This window comes from Hemitrygon akajei, chromosome 7, assembly GCF_048418815.1.
Source record: "Hemitrygon akajei chromosome 7, sHemAka1.3, whole genome shotgun sequence".
NCBI lineage: Eukaryota > Metazoa > Chordata > Chondrichthyes > Myliobatiformes > Dasyatidae > Hemitrygon > Hemitrygon akajei.
In genome coordinates this window covers 162,914,992-162,939,781 of record NC_133130.1, presented here as the reverse complement: position 1 = coordinate 162,939,781, position 24,790 = coordinate 162,914,992, and the positions used below count along the sequence as shown (strand labels likewise).

The window sequence follows — 24,790 nt, the reverse complement described above, 5'->3', positions numbered from 1 at the left end:
TTTTCAGGGAATATTTTAAGGTAATCTGGTTGTTTGCTGTTCATCTATTCTAGTGATTGTACCCCTCTTACCATGAATCTGGATTAATCTTTGCGAAGGTGTAATCTTAATATTTTATCTTTTGAATATAATCTTTCATTTTTCAATATTTAACTGATGAAAAATTCATTTGAAATTGATGAATGAAGGTTTTAGAAAATGCATTTTGTAGTATTTTCTCTCTTGGTTAACCAGTGTTTGGTTTGTGTTATTTGGGATGTTGCTAATTCATAATTGTCCTTCAGAAGGCAGTGTTGATGAACTGTCACCTTGAAGGTCTTCCCTAGTATTATAGAGCAGTTTTTCGGGAACTTTACTCAGGATATACAGTCGGCCCTCCTTATCCGCGGATTCAACCAACTGTGGATCAGGAAAACCCGGAAGGAAGTTCTCTCTCCAGCACTTGTTGTTTGAGCATGTGCAGACTATTTTTTCCTGTCATTTTCCCTAAACAATACAGTATAACAACTACTTACATAGCATTTACATTGTATTAGGTATTATAAGTAATCTAGAGATGATTTAAAAGTACAGGCAGTCCCCGGGTTATGAACGAGTTCCGTTCCTGAGTCTGTCTTTAAGTTGGATTTGAAGTTGGAACAGGTACATCCGGTATTATGTAGCCTCAGTTAGTAAAACGTTTGTCTTAATATATAGTATATATTTTACCTTTCTATGCATATAAAACATTTAAGAAACATATGTATTTCAATAGTTAAACCTTTGCCTTGCTTAGTAATAATTGTAGTTTTCATCGGAGCAGGGCCTTTCAAATGCTCCATTAAAATTGTTCTGATTGTTGACCGACTGTTGTCTAACACTTTTCCAATGACCGATGGCGTTTCACCTCTTTCCGATCGCTTTATTACTTCCACTTTATTTTCAATCGTGATCGTGATTATTTTTGTGAACAGAAACACTGAGGATTCAGAGGTTCGCTGCCAGGTCCTAATGGCCACTGCACTGAGACAGGTTAAATAAGGTCTGGGGTTCTGCTGGGTCCTAAAGACCACTGCATTGAGACAGTTTAAATAAGGGACTTGAGCATCCACATTTTTTGGTATCCACGGGGGATCCCGGAACCAATCCCCCGTGGATAAGGAGGGCCGACTGTAGTATGAAGTGGATGTTGTAGGTGATATCTCTCCCAGACATCAATCTCTCAATATGTTACATCAAAAAGCAGGTAGTCTCATTTTCCTCAGTTTACTCATATTGACTTGGTGGGTTTTAAATGTCAGCTCCTTCCTACCTCAGCATTCTGTGCTTGAGTTCTGTGAGCATATGACCCATCCCTTTTACAGGTGTCCCCCCCTCCCCTTTACAAAGGTAGAGTGTTCCTATGAAACCTTTCTTAAGCTGAAATGGCGTATAGCGAAGAACCATTAATTTATATGGGAAAAATTTTTGTAAAAGCGAAAATCCTCTTTGTAATGCAAAAACAGGTTACTAATGTAGGTCTTTTGTAAAAGTGAAGTGGCGTAAAACGAATATTTGTAAAGCGGGGGACACCTGTATATAGTGCAATAAGAACTCAAAGCTTTATGTAAGTATGAGTTTTCAGACTGAAAATAAAATGTGAATTCAGAGTTGAGATATGAAATGACAACTGCTGCAACTGCTCTTCTGTTGATTGAAGTGTAGGCAGGGCTAGTGTGGTTGTGGCTGGCATCCAGATATTTCCATAGGATGTACAGCTCAGAACAGGTATTTGGCCCAGTCAGTCCATGCTGGTGTCTTCCCTATTTAAATCCATGAGTCACCCTCTCCTCCTCCCTCAAGCTTGTATAGCTTCACCTTAAATACATTCATACAATTTAAGCTCTACTGATACATCGTGTGTGTTTTGTTTTTTCTTTCGCCCCCCCCCCCCACACACAAGCCTTTTTGTAAATTCCGTATAAATTTTCTGCTGAAGTTTTTGGTGCCTGCCATATATTGATAGCTTTTAGTTATGTCCTTTTTTAAAAGCAGAAATACTGTATTTGCTATGTCATAACCTTTAATTTTAAAAATTTCCATAGCATTAGGCAAATGTTCAGTCTTTCTTCAAAAGAGACCTAATTTGTTTATCCTTACCTGACATGTGTAGCTCATCTTGCTGATAACACCATCATAAATATTCTGTACATCTTCTCCACTGCTGCTTTATTCTCATTTTAAACAAACAATCACTGTTCTTGGATGTGGATAAAACATGGTTCACTATCTGTTTAGATTAACATACCAACTTTTCAACCCTATTCCTCTAGATATAAATCCTCATGCTCACCAAAGATTATGGTGTTTCTAACCTGTAGTACAATTTCTTTTGAAAGGCATATTTATACAATGAGAATGCTTTGTTCCTCTGCCCCACCTAACCAGCATGTTCCAAGTATTAAATGACCTCCCTTTCTGCCAAAATATACCTCTCATTTTACTGTGTTGAAATTCAGTTGCCATTCTTCTTGTTTGTAAATGTTTGATTATGAACTGTACCCTGCACTGGTGTCATCCACATATTTAGAAATTATGGACAGAGGTTGACCAAGTGCTGACCTTTGTGGAATACTGCCAGCCAACTACTTCCACTTAAAATAGCTGAAGGCCCGAGAGCATGTCCTCATGATGGAGTCGGTGAGGAGAGGGTCAGTAACTGTAAATTTATTGGTATTGTCATATAACAGGATCTGTCCTGAGACTAGCATGTAAGTGCCATTGCAGAGAAGGCAAGGCAGTACTTCTACTTTCTTAGAACTTCGACAAAGTTTTAAGTGATATGCTAAATCTACACAAAGTTCTATAGATGTAGAGTAGAGAATGCTCTTAACTAGTTACATAATGGCCTGGTATGGAAATACCAAAGTCCGGGAATGAAAAAATCTATAGAAAGTCGTGAATACAATCCAGTCCATCCAGTGGCAAAGCCCTCCCCACAACTGAGCACACAAGAAAGCAATATCTATCATCACGAACTTATACAATCCAGGCCACTACCTCTCACAACTACTATTGGGCAGGAACAGTTATTACCCTGCAACCATTAGATTCTTAAACTAGCATGGATAACTTCACTTTGAACTGATGCCACAGCTTACCAACTCACTTTCAAGGACAATACAACTCGTGTTATTAGTATTATTTACTTTTTTATTTGCTCAGTTTGTCATCTGTTGCACATTGGTTGTCAGTCTTTATTTAGGTATAAGAGTATCAGGTATAGGAGCGGAATTTGGCCATTTGGTCCATTGAGTCTGCTCTGTCATTTCATCATGGCTGATTTCATAAATTCTATCGTATTTTTTGTTTTGTAAATACCTACAAGAAATTAATCTCAAGGTAGTATATGGTAACATATACGTACTTCAATAATAAATTTACTTTGCCCACTCCCAGGAATCTCCTGTAGAGATATCCCATAGCTAAGATGAATTCTATCTGTCACAACCATTTTCCTTTGTGACTCCCACCAGCGGTGAGTTTGAGTTGAGAAGTATTTAATTATGATCTAACCCACATTGCTTGGATCCATGCATAGATTACTCCTTTGGTCCACAAAGTAACCCAGCCTTCCTTTAGCTACCTCCTGCATCTGACAAAACTTGGATTCTTCTTAATTATATTGGCCACTGATGTTTCATGGCCCCTTTGTACCCACCTAATTTCTTTCATTTCTCTCCTTTATACTCTATATTCCACTAAAGACTCCCTCATTGCCTACACCTTTCAAGTATTCCCTTTCTTTTCACCTCTAGATCAAACTTTCAATATCTTGTGTGTCATCAAACACTTAATCTTAACACTTTTGCCTTCCACCTTTATGCATACCTGAACACCAACTCGTGATCGGCATGAACAAACCTACAAATCCTATACTAGGTTGCTCAAATGATCTTGGCTTCTCAAAGCATGCTGAATTCTCATCATATAGATGACGTTCTGCTTTTTATTATTCCTGCTAAAGTACATGATTTTACATTTGACACATTCTACTTTATTTGCCCATTTATGTAACCACTTAGTAGTCTCTTTACAACTTAACTTCCCGCCTCTCTTTGTCATCAACATCTTCAGCAACCCATGCATTTGAAACCTTCATTGGGATCCAAGCACCAGCTGCTGTGGGAAAAAGTTTTGTATCATTTCAACCAATAAAAAACGAATGGAAGAGAGTACCATCGACGTTTCAGGCCGAGACCCTTCAGCAGGAAGATGCTTCTCGGCCTGAAATGTCAACTGTGCTATTTTCCATAGATGCTGCCTGGCTTGCTGAGTTCATCCAGCATTTTGTGTGTGTGTGTTGCTTGGATTTCCAGCAACTGCAAATTTTCTCTTGTTTGTTAATGATACTCTGTTCCCTTTAGCCAGACACTTTTCTATCCATTAAACCTGATGCTGATTGATGGCTTTGTGGCCAGGTTTGTGGATGATACGAAGATAGGTGGAGGGGCAGGAAGTGTTGAAAAAGCAGAGGACTCAGACTCTAGGAGAATGGGAAAAGAGGTGACAGATGGAATACAATGTCGGGAAGCATATAGTCATACATTTTAGACCAGAAGACATAGGAGCAGAATTAGGTGATCTGGCCCATTGAGTCTGCTCCGCCATTCAATCATGGCTGATCCTTTTCTCTATTTCCTCCTCAACCCCAATTCCCTGCCTTCTCCCCGTAACCTTTGATGCCATGTCCAATCAATCTCTGCATTAAGTACACCCAACAAACTGGCCTCCACAGCTTCATGTGGCTTCAGATTCCAGAAATTCACCACCCTTTGGTTAAAGAAACTTCTCCGCCACTCTATCCTAAGGCTGTGCCATCTTATCCTAGATTTTCCCACCATGGGAAATATCCTTTCCACATCTACTTTTTGATAGAAGGAGTAGAAGCATAGATTATTTTCTAAACAGGGAAAAAAAATAAAAATCCAAGGTGCAAAGGGATTTGGATGTCCTTGTGCAGGATTCCCTCATGGTTGATTTGCAGGTTGAATCAGTGGTGAGGAAGGTGAATGCAATGACACTGGTGAGGCCTCAGTTAGAGCATAGTGAGCAGTTTTGGGTCCCTTATATATGAAAGGTTGTGCTGATGTTGAAGAGGGTTCAGAAGAGGTTCACAGAAAGATTCTTGGAATGTAAGGGTTATCACATGAGCACCAATTGAAGACTGGGCTTGTACTCACTAGTGTTTAGAAAAATGAGGGGGATCTCATTGAAACCTATCAAATGTTCAAAGGCCTAGATAGAATGGATGTGAAGAGGATATTTCCTTTTGGGGGGGGGCATCTAGGACCAGTAGGCACAGCCACAAAATAGAAGGACGTCCATTTGGTACATAGATGAGGAAGAATATCTTCAACCAGAGAGTGGTGAATCTGTGGACTTGTTGCCACAGTAGGCAATAGAGATCAAGTCACTGGATGCATTTAAGGCAAAGGTTGATAGATTCTTGATAGTCAGGCATGAAAAGTTATGGGGAGAAGGCAGGAGAATGGGGCTGAGAAGTGTGACAGAACAGGTTGGCAATGCTAATTCTCCTGCTAAATTTGCCCCTTTGCCCGGTTTGTCACTTTGACCAGTTCTGTCCCTGTTCTTGTTTCCCAAGTAGTTCACATACTTTACCCTCCCATTCTGCAGTTCTTGGGAGTTCACCATTTACACACCCCAACAGTAAACAAGATCTCTATCTTGACCAATCAAACAGTCCCTTCAGTTAATGTATTCTGGTTTATATCTTATAAAAATAAGGATTTTAGCCAGAGGCATTCCAAACAGTTTCATTTATTTTTCACTCACATAATTGTAGAGAGCAGAATGGCCCCAAAAGACCTGTGGGACAGTTTGGGGCATCCTAAAATAATGCCTGGGTTAGTGGGAGCAGGTGCACTACACCCTACGCAAGCAGATTTAATCTCGCAGTGTAGGCTTTGCGAAGAGGTGTGGAGGTTAAGAGTTGACAGTTGGTGAATAGTTATATCAGAATCGGGTTTATTATCACCAGCATGTGATGTGAAATTTGTTAACTTAATCTAGCAGAGAGAGAAAAAAATAATAAATAAGTAAATCAATTATGAATATTGAATAGATTTAAATTAAATAGGCAGTTAGAAGAAGACTTAACATTTCAGGTTGATAAGTTCTCCAGTTCTCTTGTGTACGAGACTACCAACCGGAGCCATTAACACTTCATAGTGCATCCAGCATCATGTTTTTCCCCACATTTTCAGCTCACAAACATCTCAAATAATACTGCACTCTTCCCCTTTTCATTTCAGTCACATGATAATGCAGTAGAACAAGTTTGTCCAGTCAGACTTCGTTGAGGCAAGGAATGCGATAACATCCCTCTTTTTTTATTATTTAAAGCAACAACTTCTTCATTTGTGTGGCACGTGGCCAAGTGGTTAAGGCGTGGGACTAGCGAACTGAAGTCGTGAGTTCTAGCCCCAGCCAAGGCAGCGTGTTGTGTCCTTGAGAAAGGGACTTAACCACACATTTTTCCAGTCTACCCAGTCTACCGGCAAAATGCTTGGGGGTTAACCTCACGATGATCCGGGGAGGAGGGGGGGGGGAAGGAGTCTCGTACTCTCAGTCACTTCACACCACGGAAACCAGCATAAACGCTGGCCTGATGAGCCTATAAAGCTCGGGGCAGACTTTAACTTTTTAGTGTTTTCATTTAAGAAAAACAAAATTTTAAAAGAGCAAGGGTCATGACAGAACTCAAACCAATTAATACATTCAAAGTTCAAAGCAAATTTGTTATCAAAGTACATATATGTCACCATTTACAAGGGTAAACAATCTCATCTGATGAAGGGTCTCAGCGCAAAATGTTGACTATTAACATTTTTCTATAGATGCTGTCTGGCCTGCTGAATTCTTCCAACATTTTGTATATTTTTGAATTGAATTGAATTTTGGTTTATTTAGAAACCACAACTGCAATGCAGTTAGAAAATGAAACCACGTTCCTCCAGAATGATATCACAAAAGCACACGACAAAACAGACTACACCAGAAAATCCACATAACGTTTGGCAATCCCCAAATCCAGAGTCCGGAGATGCTGCTGCGTATTTATATCGCGCTACCATCTTAACGCGTTCCCCAGAAAGGAGCTCCAAACTCACCAGACCAAACAAGACTACCCAGACACACCAAGTCAGGAGACCAACTCTACCACCCAACAAACCAAAAACTAAAGCTACAAGACCTACACAAAACCACATAGTTACAACAGTGCAAACAATACCATAATTGATTTTTAAAAAACAGACCACGGGCACAGTAAAAATGGTCCAAAGATGTTAAAAGACTACAAGTTCGAAAGAAACCACAGTTTCCACAAGTCCTCAGGGTCCCGATGGACTCGTCATCCCACGCAGGCGGCAGAAGGGAATACCCCCGCTATGGACTTCCACAGCGCCACCGGACCCAGCCTCACAGACACAGCACATGGTGAAAGTGCCGCCGGACCCAGCCTCACAAACGCAGCACACGGTGAAAGTGCCCCGATCGCAGCGGACTCCGAGTCTGTCGAACCTCTGAGCCTCCGACCATCCCCTCCGGCACAGCCTCTGCCGAGTGCACTACGACACCCCCACCACCGGCCACTGGCAATATGACCTCAAGGACTGGGGGCCTGTTCTTCCCAGCAGAGACCTGGACCTCACAACAGCTTTTTTGCTTGGATTTCCAGCAACTACACTTTTTATCTTGTTTGTGATTGTCTTGCTTGATGTCGGTGGGTACCTCAGAGTGCCGAAGCAGGTTATATGCTGATGGTAAATGGGCAGGGTTTTCTTGAAACAAACCTAACTGAAGACCCTGAATAGTACTCGAAATGCATCAGGTTGGATGGTTTCTTGTTTGGAGATGGCATCGTGCAGTATCTCAAGCGCTTGATTATAGTTGGCTGCTAGTGGTATGTAAACTGTAGTCAGGATTATGGAGGACAGCTCCTTGGGTAAATAGAGAGCATTGCTAGTTAGGTGTTCAAGGTTGATGGAACACATGTTTAATAAAACCGCCACATTGTTGCACCATGGAGTTTATCATGAAACCCTTCTGAATTAGCAGCCCGGTACATTCTGTAAATTGAGAAGCCTTCAGATCTGATTGTTGTATCTGGCATGCTGGGAGAAAGCCGTGTCTCTTTCAAACAATGCAATGTCACTTTTCCCTCCAATACAGCAATCTTCCCCTCAGGTCCTCAATTTTTGTTCTCGAATGACTGCACATTTGCTAACAAGATGCTGGGTAGAGGAGCCTCATTCCTCTGCATTTCAGTCTGGCTAGGAGTTTTCCCCTTCACCTCCCCCCCCCACCACCTCATTTCAGACTATGGCAATGAACCTTCATGTGCTTAAAGGTGCAGGACCTGCTTGGTCTTTCAAATCCTTCAGATCATTGTGAAATGTGTAGATTATTAAATTGATTTAAAAATACATTGCTTAAAGGGAAATTATATGCTGCAGATTGCAGTGAGAATAATTCAAAAGAGGTATATTTAGAAGTTTTATACATAGCCTGCAGAATATTGTTGTGGTTCACCGGTGCCATCTTGCAATAATAGATGTGTATATTTTTAATGTATATGAAAAACAGTTCAAATCCTTGTTCAGAGACTTGTGCAGGACTGACATTGAGCAGTGCAGCTGATAGAAGTACTGCTTCATTGCAGGCATTTTTAACAACCTGAGATTTCCATTTGCTTAAAGATTATTGTCATCCCCATACCTAAGAAAAACAAGGAAACATCTCTTAATGACTAACATCCAGTGGCCCTGACATCTACCATTCTGAAGTGCTTCAGCAGGCTAGTCATGGCACACATTAACTGTAGTCTCGTTGTCAAATTTGACCCACTGCAATTCAGCTACTGTCTATGGCAGATGCCATCTCAATGGCCCTACAAATTTCTTTGAAGCAGCTGGATGGACAGTAAAGACACCTAGTTAGGCTATTATTTATTGAGTACTGCTCAGTCTTCAATACAATAATTCCATGCAAACTCACCCCAAACTACTAGACCTTGGACTCAACACCTCCCTTTGAAACTGTTCCTTGATTTTCTGCCTAATACACGTCACTATGGATAAGCAGCAAAACTTCCACCACAATTATCCTGAACATTGGAGCACCACAAGGCTGCTCCCTCAGCTAGTGTCCTTTACTACCTATACATTCACTACTGCATGGCCAAATTCTGCTCTTAATTCCATCTGCAGGTTTTCAGGGGACACCACCATAGTGAGCTGAACTCAAATAACAATGAGTTATTTCCTACAGGAAGGAAGTCGAGAGCCTAGTGACATGGTGTCATAATGACAACTTCTCCCTCATTGATTTCAGGACGGCGTAGTGCACGTATGCTTGTTTACATCAAGAGAGCTAAGCTGTCTTGATCCAACCACATGGATGCAATGGCCAAGAAAGCTTACCTGCGTCTGTACTCTCAGGTGGCTAAAGAAATTTGGCACATTCTGTTTGACCATCACCAATTTTTTAATCAATATATAAAGCATCCTATCTGGGCACATCACAACTTAGTTGACAACAGCTCTGCCTGGGACTACAGAAAACTGCAGGAAGTTGTAGACACAATTCAGCACATCACAGAAACTAGCCTCCCCTTCATTGACTCTGTCTATACTTCTTGCTGGCTTGGTAAAGCAGTCAGTATAATCAAAGATCCTACCCAACCCACATGTTCAAAAATTCAAGATTCAAAGTATATATTTTTTAATCAAAGTATGTATGTGGTATACAACTCTGAGATTCATCTTCCCACAGCCAGCCACAAAACAAAAAAAAAGTATGGAACCCACTCAAAGAAAAACATCTAACACCACCCCCCCAGCTGCCCCGATCAAAATTACACAAAATAACAACAAAATAAAGGAGTGACCAGAAAAACTTGATAACATGAACTACAGAGTCCAATCCACAAATCACATTGATTAAACAAGACCCAGGACTCTGGCAGCATCGAGTGGGAGGGAGGGGGAGAGAGGAGGAGAGAGAGAGAGACACCATTTGGACACAGGGACCTTATTTCAGGAGCAACAGGTGTGAGCAAGAGAGGGACTGGTCACACGCAGACACATTTCTTTGTCAGCAGCGAGCGAGTGGCTGGTAGATAATGCTGAACACCCACATGCCTTTCATATTCGCCTCTGATTTTGAGATCGGCAGGAAATGGAGTCGATCATGAGCTCGTGGCTATTCTCCAGGCTTCTTGGCCTTGAGGCTGCACTCTTCGTTCAGTACCTTACCGGACACACTTGGAGACAGCAAAGCGCCAGATTGCTTAATCAGCCTGAAAAAAAAATGCCACCAAAATGTAGATCACTGCTCCAACCATTTGAAAGAAAAACAAGATGTGAAAGTACGGTAGTAGTTTTGTGAACCATCTGAAGGATGTCGCTCTTGATTGGATTGTTCGCTGGCACCATCTTCTTCTCCAGAACCACTGGCAACTTATTGCAAGCTGCTCCATCCAAATCCACTCATTACTTACAGTACTATGCAAAAGTCTTAGTCACATATATATAGTTAGGGTGTCTAAGATTTTTACACAGCAAAAAAAAGTTCATGACATAAGTGGGTGATAAGAAACCTGATTCTGATATGGGTATTTATTATGGACTGAGGGTGGAAGAGAGCAGAAAAGAGAGGAATCCAATCAGCCATCAGATAGGACCAGTGTCTTGGGTACTTCACATCCATGATATAGGTCCAGCATTTCAGGTACTTCACAACCATGAGATAAGACCAGTGTCTTTGCTACTATCTCTGCAACATCTCAGTTTTTTTTATCTGGTACCATCACTGAAGTTGTACTTACTCTGGTTACATTCTATACAAATGTTACCCCTCCTGCATGTTGGAATGTGAATCTGTGGAGAGGTTTAAATTGGAAGCATCATCCACTTAAGTTTCCACTTAAGAAGAATGGTAGAAACTCTTCCGCGAAGGGCTCATAAGAGACTGGGCTTCTTCCAATTTAGAAAGGGCATCAGTTTGATATATCTCTCATCTGTTGCACTCAAATTCCATGACCGACCACTGCATTCTTGTCCTCAACCTTGCCCATTTCTTTGTACAGTCAGCCCTCCTTATCTGCGGGGAATTGGTTCCGGGACCCCCCCCCCCCCCCCCCCCCCCACAGATATCAAAATTCATGGATGTTCAAGTCCCTGATTTAACATGTATCAGTGCGGTGGTCTTTAGGACCCAGTGGAACCCCAGACTTTATTTAACATGTCTCCGTGCGGTGGACATTAGGACCTGGCAGCGCAGCTCTGAATCCCCAGTGTTTCTGTTCAGGAAAATAATCACGATTGAAAATAAGGTGGAAGTAATAAAGCGATTGGAAAGAGGTGAAACGCCATCGGCCATTGGAAAAGCATTAGGCTACAGTCGGTCAACGATCGGAACAATTTTAATGGAGCATGTGAAAGGCCTTGCCCAGATGAAGGCTACAATTATTACTAAGCAACACAGTGGTTAAATTATTGAAAAATGTATGTTTCTTAAGTGTTTTATATGCATAGAAAGGTAAAATATGTACTATATACTAAGAAAAATGTTTGACTAACTGACGCTAAATAATACCGGATGTACCTGTTTCGACCTCAAATCCGACTTAAAGACGGACTCAGGAATGGAACTCATTCATAATCCAGGGACTGCCTGTATTTTTAAGTCATTTGTAGATTACTTATAGTACCTAATACAATATAAATGCTGTGTAAACAGTTGTTATACTGTATTGTTTTAGGGAATAATGACAAGAAAATATAGTCTGTACATGCTCAAGCAACGAGTGCTGGAGAGAAAACTTCCGGGTTTTCCCGATCTGCGGTTAGTTGAATCCGCGGATAAGGAGGGCCGACTGTACTTCTTCAGAAGAGTTCGGACAGCACATCTTTTTTTAAAAACTTTTTTTTTATTGTGTTTTCAAGTAGTTACAGAATAAAAGTGTATGAAAGAGAAAATGTATGTTATCCATCTCCCCTCCCCTTAACCCCTCCCCCCTAACATCCCTATAGAAAAAAAACGAAGAAAGAAAGAAAGGGAAAAAAAAGGAATGCCTGGATATTGGAAGATCCCCACATGCTCCATGGAGTTCGTACTAACTTTAGTATATATATTTATTTCTTTCCCCAAGTAACCAATTATTTCATCTTCGGAGCTCCTATATATTTAATCCTATCTTTTGTAAATAAGGGTGCCATATTTTCAAAAATGTTTCATATTTATCTCTTAAATTATAAGTAATTTTTTCAAGTGGAATACAGCCATAAATTTCTTTCTTCCAACGATCTATACTTAAATATGTATCCGATTTCCAAGTAACTGCAATAGCCTTTTTGGCTACTGCCAATGCAATTTTTATAAATTGCCAACGAGACCAACGAGAACTGCGCAAACGTGAAGGAAGGAGCATGCGCAAACGGGAGCAACCAGAACTACAAAGCCCAGTTACGACTGCAACTGAAAGTGAAAGTGACTCTGAGGGAGAGTCAGAGTCTCTGGAAAGATCAGACGAAGAGGGAGATAAAAGTTCTTCTGGAAATATAGAAAAGACTTTGAGGCAAATAATGCGTAAATTAGACGCATTAAAAGTAATTAAAAGTAATCAAGAAGTACTCCAAAAAACCCCCGATAAATATGGAGATTATGCTTGATAAAATGACAGAGACAGGAAAAAATGGAAAAGAGAATTATGGACTTGGAAACATGGAGACATGGTTGAAAGAATGGACAGCACATCGTGAAACTCCTGTATTGATTGGCATCTCCTTAGCGTAAGGGATTTAGATGGGGTGGAGTTTGTTAAGTGGGTTCAGGAAAGTTTCCTGACACAATATGTAGATAAGCCAACTGGAGGAGAGGCTGTACTTGATCTGGTATTGGGAAATGAACCTGGTCAGGTGTCAGAGCATTTTGGAGGTAGTGACCACAATTCCATCTCCTTCACCATTGCACTAGAGAGGAATAATTTGGGAAAGCAGTTAATTGGGGTAGGGGGAAATATGATGCTATTAGGTAGGAACTTGGAGCAGATGTTCTCAGTAAATGTGGCAAATATTCAGGGTATATTTACATGGAGTTCTACATCGGTATGTTCCATTGAGGCAGGGAAAGGGTGTTAAAGGCAGTTAAAAAAAGCCATGGAGTACAAAGGGTGTAGAAAATCTAGATAAGAAAAAAAAAGAAAAGCTTATGAAAGGTTCAAGAAACTATGTACTGTTAGAGCTCTAGAAAATTACAAGGTTGCTATGAAGGAGCTTAAGAATGGAATTAGGAGAACCAGAAGGGGCCATGAGAAGGCCTTGGTGAACAGGATTAAGGAAAACCCCCAGGCATTCTACCAGTATGTGAAGAGCAAGAGGATGCGCCATGTGAGAATAGGACCAATCGGGTGCAATAGTGGAAACGTTTGCAGGGAGTCAGAGGAGGTAGTGGAGGTACTTAATGAATGCTTTGCTTCAATATTCACCAGGGAAAAAAACCTAGCAATACTTGGTTGGAGATGTTGTGGATAGTGTGGAGGGCTATCAGAGGTTACTGCTGATAGAGTACAAAACTGGGCTGAAAAGTGGCAGATGGAGTTCAGCCCAGATAAGTGTGAGGTGGTTCATTTTGGTAGGTCAAATATGCTGGCAGAATATAGTATTAATGGTAAGACTCTTGGCAGTGTGGAGGATCAGAGGGATCTTGGGGTCCAAGTCCATAGGACACTCAAAGCTACTGTGCAGGTTGACTCTGTGGTTAAGAAGGCATACTGTGTATTGGCCTTCATTAATCGTGGAATTGAACTTAGGAGCCGAGAGGTAATGTTGCAGCTATATAGGACCCTGGTCAGACCACACGGAGTACTGTGCTCAGTTCTGGTCACCTCGCTACAGGAAGGATGTGGAAACCATCGAAAGGATGCAGAGGAGATTTACAAGGATGTTGCCTGGATTGGGGAGCATGCCTTATGAGAAAAGGTTGAGTGAACTTGGCCTTTTCTCCTTGGAGCGAAGGAGGATGAGAGGTGACCTGATAGAGGTGTATTATAAGACAGTGGTGCCCAACCACCGGGCCGCAAAGTATGTGCTACCGGACAGTGAGGGAATGATATGATTTGGTTATATGAAACAATAAGAGTCAGTTGCACCTTTCCCCATTCCCTGTCACGCCCACTGTTGAACTTGAACACACACGAGGTCATCAACCTAGAACTACTCAATGAGTGAAAAAACAAATGGCGCTTGAGAGTTTCTTTGGACGAGGTGGTAGGGGACATAAAAAGTGTAATGATGATGATAATGCAGAGACAGCTGAGGCCGAGACTGCAAAAAAAAGAGAAAATCTCCTTCAACAGAAAATATGGCGAGTCATACATAAAATATGACTTCAATGCGACCGGTGACTCGCATGCTCCAAGCCCCCTGTGTGTGATATGTGGAGACAATCTGTCTAATGAGGCAATGAAGTCCTCAAAACTGCTTCGGCACCTTGAGTCCAAGCACCCTGCACTTAAAGACACACCGGTTGAGTTTTTTGAGCAGAAAAAACGTGGGCAGGCGGGACAAAAGCAAGTGCTGAGAGCCACCACCTCCACAAATGCTGCTGCTCTGAGAGCATCGTACTCAGTGGCTAGCCGTATTGCTAAGGCTAAGAAGCCTTTCACTGTTGGTGAAGAATTGATTCTGCCTGCTGCCAAGGACATGTGCCGTGAACTGTTGTGAGAAGCTGCAGTTAACAAGATGGCACAGGTTTCTCTTTCAGCTACCACAGTTTCAAGGAGAATCTATGACATAGCGGAGGACATCGAAGCACAGCTGTTGGAACAACTTAACGAATCACCATGTGACGAGGAGTGGATAGCAAAACTCGCTTATCTGTGTGACATCTTCAACCTAGTTAATGAACTCGATTTGTCACTTCAGGGGAGAATGACAACTGCCTTCAAGTTGGCAGATAAAGTGTCTGCTTTCAAAGCCAAACTGGAACTGTGGGGATGGCAAGTGGACAGGGGCATATTTGACATGTTCCCAACATAAGCTGGGATTTTGAGAGAGACTGAGGCTGCACCGTCCTTCTCACAGCTGGTGCACGATCACTTCACTGTCAACAGAATTCGAGTGTTACTTCCCAACCGCAAATGACCCAGGAAAGGAATGGGTCCGTGACCCATTTGTGAATGTGGCCGGTGAACCATCTACGTCAGCACGGGAAGAAGAACAACTCCTCGAGCTTGCAAATGACGTTGGGCTGAAAAGTATGTTTGACATAACATCTCTGCCGGCATACTGGATAAAAGTCAAGACTAAATATCCTGAGATAGCCACAAAAGAACTGAAAACGTTGCTTCCATTTCCAACATCATATCTCTGTGAAGTGGTTTTTTCTGTAATGGATGCAACGAAAATTAAATTGCGGAATAGACTGGACATAAGGAACCCCCTTCGAGTATGGCTGCCTCCCATCAGCCCTTGATGGGACCGTCTTGCCCAGGACTCCCACCGATTCAGGGATATTGGTGTGTTGCAATGATTTTATATGTTCACACAAGGAAAATATGCATTGTGTTTAGTATCCAAATATTACTTAAAATGTTATGATGCTATTGACTTATAAGTGACGTAGCATTGACCTATCACTATATTCGTGCGAGGAAAATACGTGCTGTGTGTTTAATATTAAATTTTTTAGATAAACCCTTCTAGAAACAAAATTAAGTGTATTAGCCATTTGTAAGTGACTTATAGTTGATTTAACACCTGTATCCCGGTAGTGATTAACACCCCCCACCACCCCATCCCCCATCAGCCGGTCCGCAAGAATATTGTCAATATTAAACCGGCCCACGGTGCAAAAAAAGCTGGGATAAGATGGTATAAGATGATATAAGACCTGGTATAAGATGATGAGAGGCATTGATTGTGTGGATAGTCAGAGGCTTTTTCCCCAGAGCTGAAATGGTTGCCACAAGGGGACACAGGTTTAAGGTGCTGGGGAGTAGGTACAGAGGAAATGTCAAGGGTAAGTTTTTTATGCAGAGAGTGGTAAGTGCGTGGAATAGGTTGCCGGCAACGTTGGTGGAGGCGGATACGATAGGGTCTTTTAAGAGACTTTTGGATAGGTACATGGCGCTTAGAAAAATAGAGGGCTATGGGTAAGCCTAGTAATTTCTAAGGTAGGGACATGTTTGGCACAACTTTGTGGGCCGAAAGGCCTGTATTGTGCTGTAGGTTTTCTGTGTTTCTAATTGTGGGCATGACTTACAGTGAACTGAAACGCTTGAGCATATAGACTTAAGAAAGAGGATGTGCTGGAGCTTTTGAAAAGCATTAAGTTAGATAAGTCACTGGAACCAGATGAAATATACCCCAGGGTACTGTGGGAAGCAAGTACGGAGATTGCTGAGCCCCTTGCTATGATCTTTGCGTCATCAATAGTGACAGGAGAAGTACCGGAGGATTGGAGGGTTGCAAATGTTGTTCCATAATTCAAGAAAGGGAGTAGAGATAACCCAGGAAATTATGGGCCAGTGAGTCTGACTTCAATAGTGGGCAAGTTGTTGGAGAAGATCTGGAGAGGCAGGATTTTTGAGCATTTGGAGAGACATAATCTGATTAGGGATAGTTAGCATGGCTTTGTCAAGGGCAAGCCGTGCCTTACATGCCTTGAGATGTCTCCCCCTACAGGTAGCCATGAAGCAAAGAACCTCAGTAGAACCCATGAAAAACAAAGACTGTTGAACACCAAATGTGCAAAGAGAGAGAAAAAAAAACAAATGAAAGCAAGGAAACAGCATTCAGAACTGAAGTTCAAAATGCCAGGCATCTCAGAAGTCCACAGAAGGCAATTCAGAAGACCTCAGTCCAGCACAGAGTCGAGCAAACCCCCCCCCCCCAGAGCAGCAAGACGAACTGGTCCGTCCCTTGCACCAACCCCCAACACATGACCTTTTCGATCTGGCCCAGCTCTGAAATGCCAGACACTGATCCTATCTAATGGCTGTGAAGTACCAGTGACATTGGTCCTATAATAGTTGTGATGTTCATGCTACCTTTGAGAATAGGATGGATAGCCATAATGCAGAATGCAGATGATTTTGAATGTTATCCTAGGATCTGCGTGAGAAGTGTAATGAATGAATGCATTAAGAATGTAGGGATAAATGGTTATGTTGCCTACATTGTGCCAGATGGAGAAAACCTGCAAAGGGAGGCAGCAAAGCCAGTTGTTTTGATCTATTTGGGGAAAATAAACAACTAGGATTGAGGAGGTCCAGTTAAAAGAGTAGCCGAGGTTAGACTTTAAATGAGAAAGCAGCACCTTGAAGATAATCGCTGTTATTGCCCAGTACCCAGCTTCCAGTATCTGCAGGTTTTTTTTGCATTTAATTTTCATTTACTGTAACATTCTGAATGATTTCATCTTTTAGTCCTTCACATGCCAAGGTTTCTCTGTTCTGCAGTACTCCCCAGCCCCCATGTTCACTGTATATTACTTTGATTTGATTTCCCAACTTGCCACATTTCACACTTATCCAAATTAAGGATTATGGATTATCCAAATCCATTTGTTATTTCTTGACTCACTTATCACTTATTCGTCTTCCCTTGAGCTATCACCCTCCTTACTTAGCCAAATCATCTTCATTTTACTGTGGCGCCAATATGGAAATTCATCTCCCTGGAACCACAACAGACTTAACTCATTGAAGTTTTGAGATCTAATGATGAAAATGGCACTTTAACAGTAAGATTCTGGATATCTCGGTTATGCTCATTCCTTGAGTAATGAACATGTTTAGTGTGCTTTTCTGATCTGAAGTGAAGCAAGTAGTTTGTAATACATTCTTCAAAATGTTGGAAAACTTAACACGATAATTTGTCAATGTGGTTTGAAACACTATCATATAGGAGCACATATGGGAGCACCTTTACAAATGAATCATCCCCTGAGGAACCAAAACACTATTTGGAATATCAAATGGAATAATTTGTACATCATACATGAAAACAGTGATGTTCTGTGCTCAGCTGAGGAGTTTAGGATGAAATTAATATTACTATTTGTTGTAAGTGGTTGGCCTGATCTTGGACGAGGATGAAACAGCCTACAGGCTCGAGGTGGATCATCTGACGAAGTGGTGTAAGGACAACGACCTGGTCCTTAACACTTCTAAAACAAAAGAGATAATCATTTACTTCAGGAGATCAAAGTACAGAGTACACACCACCTTCCATATTCATGGAGAGGTAGTGGAAAGTGTGGAAAACCTAAAGTTCCTTGGAGTTATGTTGTCAAAACAGCTGACATGGACCACCAACACCTCGCTGCTTGTAAAATGGCACAACAAAGACTCTTCTTCCTCAGAAAGCTGAAACAGACCAAACTCCCACAAAAGCTGTTGCTTAACTTCTACAGAAGCACAATTGAAATAATCCTGACCAACAGCGCCACAGTGTGGTATGCCAGCTGCACAGCCGCTGAGCGACAAGACCTGCATCGCGTGGTGAAGGTGGCCCAGCGAATTGTCAGGATGGAGCTCCCAGGACTGGACACTGTCTATTCCAGCAGACTCAGGAGGAAAGCAATCAGCATAAACAGAGACACCACACACCCCGGCCACTCCCTGTTTGACCCGCTGCTGTCCAGCAAAAGGTTCAGGACGCTTATAGCCAGAACAAATAGACTGAGGAACAGCTTCTACCCCAGAGCTGTGGCCTCCATCACACCACTCCCACAGAACAATGACTGAAACTGTGAGCACACACAGGGACCCAAATACTTGCACTAACGGCACTTTGTGCATTACTGTGATATTCTGGTGCTGCTGCAACTTATTTTCTGCTACTTATCTATTTAATACTGTTTTTCTATTACTGTCTTGTTTTCATCTACCGCTTTGTTTGATTGCCTGAGAGAAGCCAAACAAAGTTTCATTGTACCTATGTATAATGACAATAAAGATCAGTCAATTCATTCAATAAGTCAGATTGCAGCCAAAAAGTTGAGTGCATGTTAATTTACGGAAGTAACATGCTGCTCATTTACTGAGTTAATGTTGTTGAATTCAGCATGTAAAGTATCTATATTAACAGATATTCCAGTGCTAATATTGATTATTGGTTTCCATCTTCTCGAAGAACAGTGGTTGATGATGATTATCATCACAAGCTGGGTGGAAGGTATGGAGATCCTGAGGTGCCCAGATGTCAGGATCCCCCTCTCAGCCTCACTGGTGTTCAAGGGAAAGCTTATAAAGCAGTGTTTGGCACCAGCTTGGCTGCAGAAGGTACTGGAAGGATGTTCAATGACATCCAACCCCTTTGGGGGCTCCACTCCTCATTTACTGTCTGGGTTTATTCCCATAGCCTTCATCTCTCCCAAGACTGCCAACAAGGCTTTAGGGCTATTTACCCATAGCTGGGGATCTGGTTCATGAGCACAGGGCATGCCCATAAACCAGTGGGCCTGCGTGCTTCATTTGTGAGGGCCAGGCCTCCTCCCTGTCCTCTGTAGTTCAGCCTGAATCGGAAAAGAGTTCAATTTCTGTGTGTTGCCAGCGAGGAGACAGTACATGAGGTTTGCTGTTGGAGGGGCTAATACTGGCAGGGGAAGACTTGCCCATTCAATTCTTCTTTTCGCAAGAGTGCTAGCCAGTGGTGGAAGCTGAAAGGGACCGCGACAAGCACTACCCACTATATATCACACTAGACGCATCACAACAACCATTTTGACATCAGTGCAAATATTATTATTGAAATAATCTATTGAAAATGTGTAGGAATCTCTACCCTTCTTGCCATATCCTTTGATGCCCTGCATGATCAGGAAACTATCAACTTCTGCCTTAAATATACACATGGACCTCCACTGGAGTCTGTGGCAGAGCATTCCACAGATTCACTACTCTGGCTAAAAAAAACGTTCATCCTTACCTCAGTTATAAAAGGTTGCTGCTCAATTTTGAGGCTGTGCCCTCTAGTTCTGGATACCCCCACCAGAGGAAACATCCTCTCCACATCAACATTATCTAGTCCTTTCAACATTTGGTAGATTTCAATGGGATCCTCTGGCACTCTTCTGAATTCCAGTGAGTACAGGCCCAAAGCTGTCAGATGCTCCTCTTATGGACCCCTTTCATTCCTGGAATCATCCTTGTGAACCTCCTCTGGACACTCTCCAATAGCAGTACATCCTTCCTGAGATAAGGTGCCCAAAACTGTTGACAGTATTCTGATAGTGGCTTGACTAGTGTCTTTTAAAGTTTCAGCATTATCTCCTTGTTTTTATATTCATTTGCCTTCTTTACCACAGACTCCACCTGTGAATTAACCTTCTGGGAGTCTTGCATGAGGAGTCCTAAATGCCGTTGTACCTCTGATGTTTGAATTTTGTCCCCATTTTGGATAATAGTCTGCACTATTGTTCCTTTTACCAAAATGCATTATGATACATTTCCCAACACTGTATTCCATCTGCCATCTTTTTGCCCAGTCTTCTAATTTGTCTAACTCCTGCTGCAATCAAATTGCTTCCTCAGCACTACCTATCACTCCACTCTATTTTGTATCATCCACTGATGAATTTATTCGGAATTATAGTTTTGAAGGCAAAGGTGTAGTCGATAACCTATAGTCTAATATGGTATCTTTTAGGTCTGATAAAAATCTTTTATTTCAGTTAATATATGCTCAAGAGATGGATGTAAGGCCAGGGAGATGGTGACTGCCATGACCTGTTTAGATTAATAGCCTAGTTCATAATCTATTTCTTAGATCCATGCTTTTATTATAATTATCACAGTGCAGTGCTTTGCAATTACACTGTTCTGTAATGATAACAAACCTTTTTGAGATGGTCTGTAAATAACATAGTGTAGTGGTGTGCTACACGCAGCGCTAAAATAACGACACGGAGTCGGTAAACTGCAGTCAAAGTTAATTTTATTCGAACTTCACAGCCTTGCTTTAAAGCCTCCCTCATCCCGCCCTCCCCGGGCGCGGATGCTCCAAGAGACACGTACTCACAAACCCCCGCAGGCTTTTCTCCCTTTGTTGCGGACCTAGCCTTCGTGCCTGCATGCTGGCTAATTGTGAGCCGGTTCGAGTGTGCTAGGAAGTGGGTCGCCACAATAGGGTAAAAAGGATTTGTGCCTTTCAGTGAAAATATAGTGGAGCTGTGGCTATTAGCACATAATATGGACCCATATGGATTTTAAAAGGTCTGATAAAATCTTTTATTTCAGTTAATATATTCATTTGTGCAATAGTTGTTTCACGCAGTCTCACATATTAGGCATTAATCTGTCCGAAAATCAGCTCTCTGTTGTGCAGTGTTAGTGTTGATTTTCTTTGGTACCTACTGTAGCTGTTGTGTACTTGTAATGGAGAGGGCATGGTGTTTCTTCCCCACAAACAAGACAAAACCTGCAGATGCTGGTTATCTAAGCAACACACACAAAATGCTGGAGGAACTTAGCAGGCCAGGCAACATTTATGGAAAAGAGTAAGCTTGTTTCGGGCCGAGACCCTTCGTCAGGACTATCATAATCCTGACTAGTGCCTTGGGGTAGATAGAAATGCAATTGGATTGGTAGATGAAGCCATTGTTGCAGGGTAGAAGGTCTTGTCAGCTCACCCAATTCACTCAGCAAAATTGGCACTCACTTATCGTTGGTTATTTCATTTGCTTCAGAATACTGTTTCATTCGTTCAGTATGCATGAACTAATGATCCACTGTGTAATCAAACTCATCAATCTTTCCGATGTAGCCAGCCAACACTGTTTATGAACTCTGAATCCTTCTGTTTTCTTACTCTTTTTCAAAACTCAATTGTGTCTTCTAAAGAACACTTGCTCTGTTTTGCTGGTGCTCACTGTGTTTTACTTCAAACATCTTTCTGCGCTTTAACAGGTCGGTACCTGTGTTGGGTTAGTTTTAAAAAATACTTAATGCCCCTCCTCCCCTTCTTACCCCATCCCTGATGTATTTAGCTTTTTACCCCCTTCTTTTTTTCTCTTTCTTTCTGCTCATCACTCTGCCTGTTCTCCATCTCTCTCTGGTGCTTCCCTCCTCCTTTCTTTTTCCCTAGGCCTCCCGTCCCATGATCCTTTCCGTTCTCTAGCTCTGTATCCCTTTTGCCAATCACCTTTCCGGCTCTCAGCTTCACCCCATCCCCTCCGGTCTTCTTCTAACATTTCGCATTTTTCCCTCCCCGTCCTACTTTCAAATCTCTTACTATCTTTCCTTTCAGTTAGTCCAGATGAAGGGTCTTGGCCCGAAACATCGACAGTGCTTCTTCCTATAGATGCTGCCTGGCCTGCTGCGTTCCACCAGCATCTTGTGTGTGTTGCTTAGTCACTAATGTTATGTCTTGTAACTTCAAAACATTAAGATGGACAAGATAGAGGCAGGAAATATGTTCCAGATGCTGGGAGAGTCCAGTACCAGAGGGCATGGTTTGGGAATAAGGGGTTGGTCATTTAGGACAGAGTTAAGGAAAAACTTCTTCTCCCAGAGAGTTGTGGGGGTCTGGAATGCACTGCCTCGGAAGGCAGTGGAGGCCAATTCTCTGGATGCTTTCAAGAAGGAGCTAGATAGGTATCTTATGGATAGGCGAATCAAGGGATATGGGGACAAGGCAGGAACCAGGTATTGATAGTAGATGATCAGCCATGATCTCAGAATGGCAGTGCAGGCTCAAAGGGCCGAATGGTCTACTTCTGCACCTATTGTCTATTGTCTATTAAATTAATTCAAATGAAGACATACGAGTGTCTGAAATAGGGTTCTTCTTTAAGCGGAGTGTGCACGTATCACATGATAGCATGATAATACATGCAATTAATGTATTTTTACATACAATTTGTAATTAATTATTAAACATGAATGCTCGATCAACATATCCACACAGGATTACTCAAACATTACTGAAATATTAAATACACAACAGTTGTATTCACCTGCCAGCTTGTACTTCTTTCCCCTTTCCTCCTTATTTTGAATTTTCCCCCTTCCTTTTCAGTCCTGATGAAGGGTCTTAGCCTAAAGCATTGGCTATTTATTGCTCTCCATAGATGCTGTCTGACTTGCTGAGTTTCGGCAGAATTTTATGTGTTGCTCTAGATTTCCAGCATCTGTTGGATCTCTTGTGTTTATTTAGTGTAATAAGTGTTTTGTAGCTGAACCACAATACAGTATTTCTTCCTCTTACGGGTCACTGTAAATATGAAGAAAAGGTTGAGTACTGAAGAAATGGTGCTGCGTTGTGAATCAGTGGTTACTTGAAAAAATTATGGATTTCTGGTCTAACTTATATTTTATTTACATATATTTAAGCAAAAAGCTCTGAATTGTAATATATTCAAACATTTTAGACATTCAGTCATATTTAAAACAAACTGAATGGCGATTCACTTGGCATCACTCTTCAAAGACATTTGAATTAGTAGCTATTACTTGACCTTATTTACTCTTAATTCTCTGGTTATATTTTACAGAAAGAACTGGGAAGATTCTGGATGAGTTTTTTCAATTCTATGAGGAACAGTATCCACTGGCTCTCTTTAATAAGATTCGATATGAGGTTGAAGAGAATGGTGGACCCCAGCCTCAGCTTCTTCAAAGAAAGGCAAGTGAACTGGCAGTTATAAATCCTCCAACCTAAATGTGGCTTCATCATGACAGTCCTGTCGAAGGGTCTCAGCCCAAAATGTCGTCTGTAACCTTTTTCCATTGATGTTGTCTGGCCTACTGAGTTCCTACAGCATTTTGTGTGTGTTGCTAACACATCAGGCTTCACTCGCAGCAGATTATATTTCAGAATCAGGTTTATTATCACAGGCATGTGACGTGAAATTTGTTAACTGAGCAGCAGCAGTTCAATGCAATACATAATCTAACAGAGAGAAAAATAATAAATAAATAAAAATAATAATAAATAAACAAGTGAATCAATTATGTATATTGAATAGATTACAAAAAAAAGTGCAAAAACAGAAATACTGTATAGTTTCCAAAGATTCAGTGTCCATTTAGGAATTGGATAGCAGAGGGGAAGAAGTTGTTCCTGAATTGCTGAGTGTGTGCCAACAGGCTTCTGTACCTCCTACTGATGGTAACAGTATGAAAAGGGCATGCCCTGGATGCTGGAGGTCCTTAATAATGGATGCTGCTCCTTAAAGATGTCCTGGGTATTTTGTAGGCTAGTACCTAAGATGGAGCTGACTAGATTTACAGCCATCTGCAGCTTCTTTCAGTCCTTTGCAGTAGCCCCTCCATACCAAACAATGATGCAGCCTGTCAGAATGCTCTCCACAGTACAACTATAGAAGATCTTGTGTGTATTTGTTGATGTGCCAAATCTCTTCAAACTCGTAATAAAGTATAGCAGTTGTCTTGCCTTCTTTATAACTATATCAATATGTTGGGGCCTGGTTAGATCCTCAGATATCTTGACACCCAGGAACTTGAAGCTACTCTCTCTCTCCACTTCTGATCCCTCTATGAGAATTGGTATGTGTTCCTTCGTCTTACCCTTACTGATGTCAACAATCAGCTCTTTCGTCTTACTGATGTTGAGTGCCAGGTTGTTGCTGCGACACCACTCCACCAGTTAGCATGTCTCACTCCTGTACGCCCTCTCGTCACCACCAGAGGTTCTACCAACAATGGTTGTATCAGCAGCAAATTTATTGATGGTATTTGAGCTATGCCTAGTCACACAGTCATATGTATGTAGAGAGT

At 41.7% G+C, this 24,790-nt stretch overlaps 1 protein-coding gene across 1 annotated transcript in view; it reads left to right on the top strand.

Moving 5' to 3' along the window:
* Nucleotides 1-24,790, top strand: part of LOC140731124 (protein Niban 2-like) — a 235,456-nt gene that overhangs the window by 57,884 nt on the left and 152,782 nt on the right. The window contains exon 2 of the mRNA XM_073052442.1: nucleotides 23,545-23,675. Within this exon, the coding sequence (XP_072908543.1) occupies nucleotides 23,545-23,675 (131 nt within the window). The remainder of the gene's footprint in view (nucleotides 1-23,544; nucleotides 23,676-24,790) is intronic.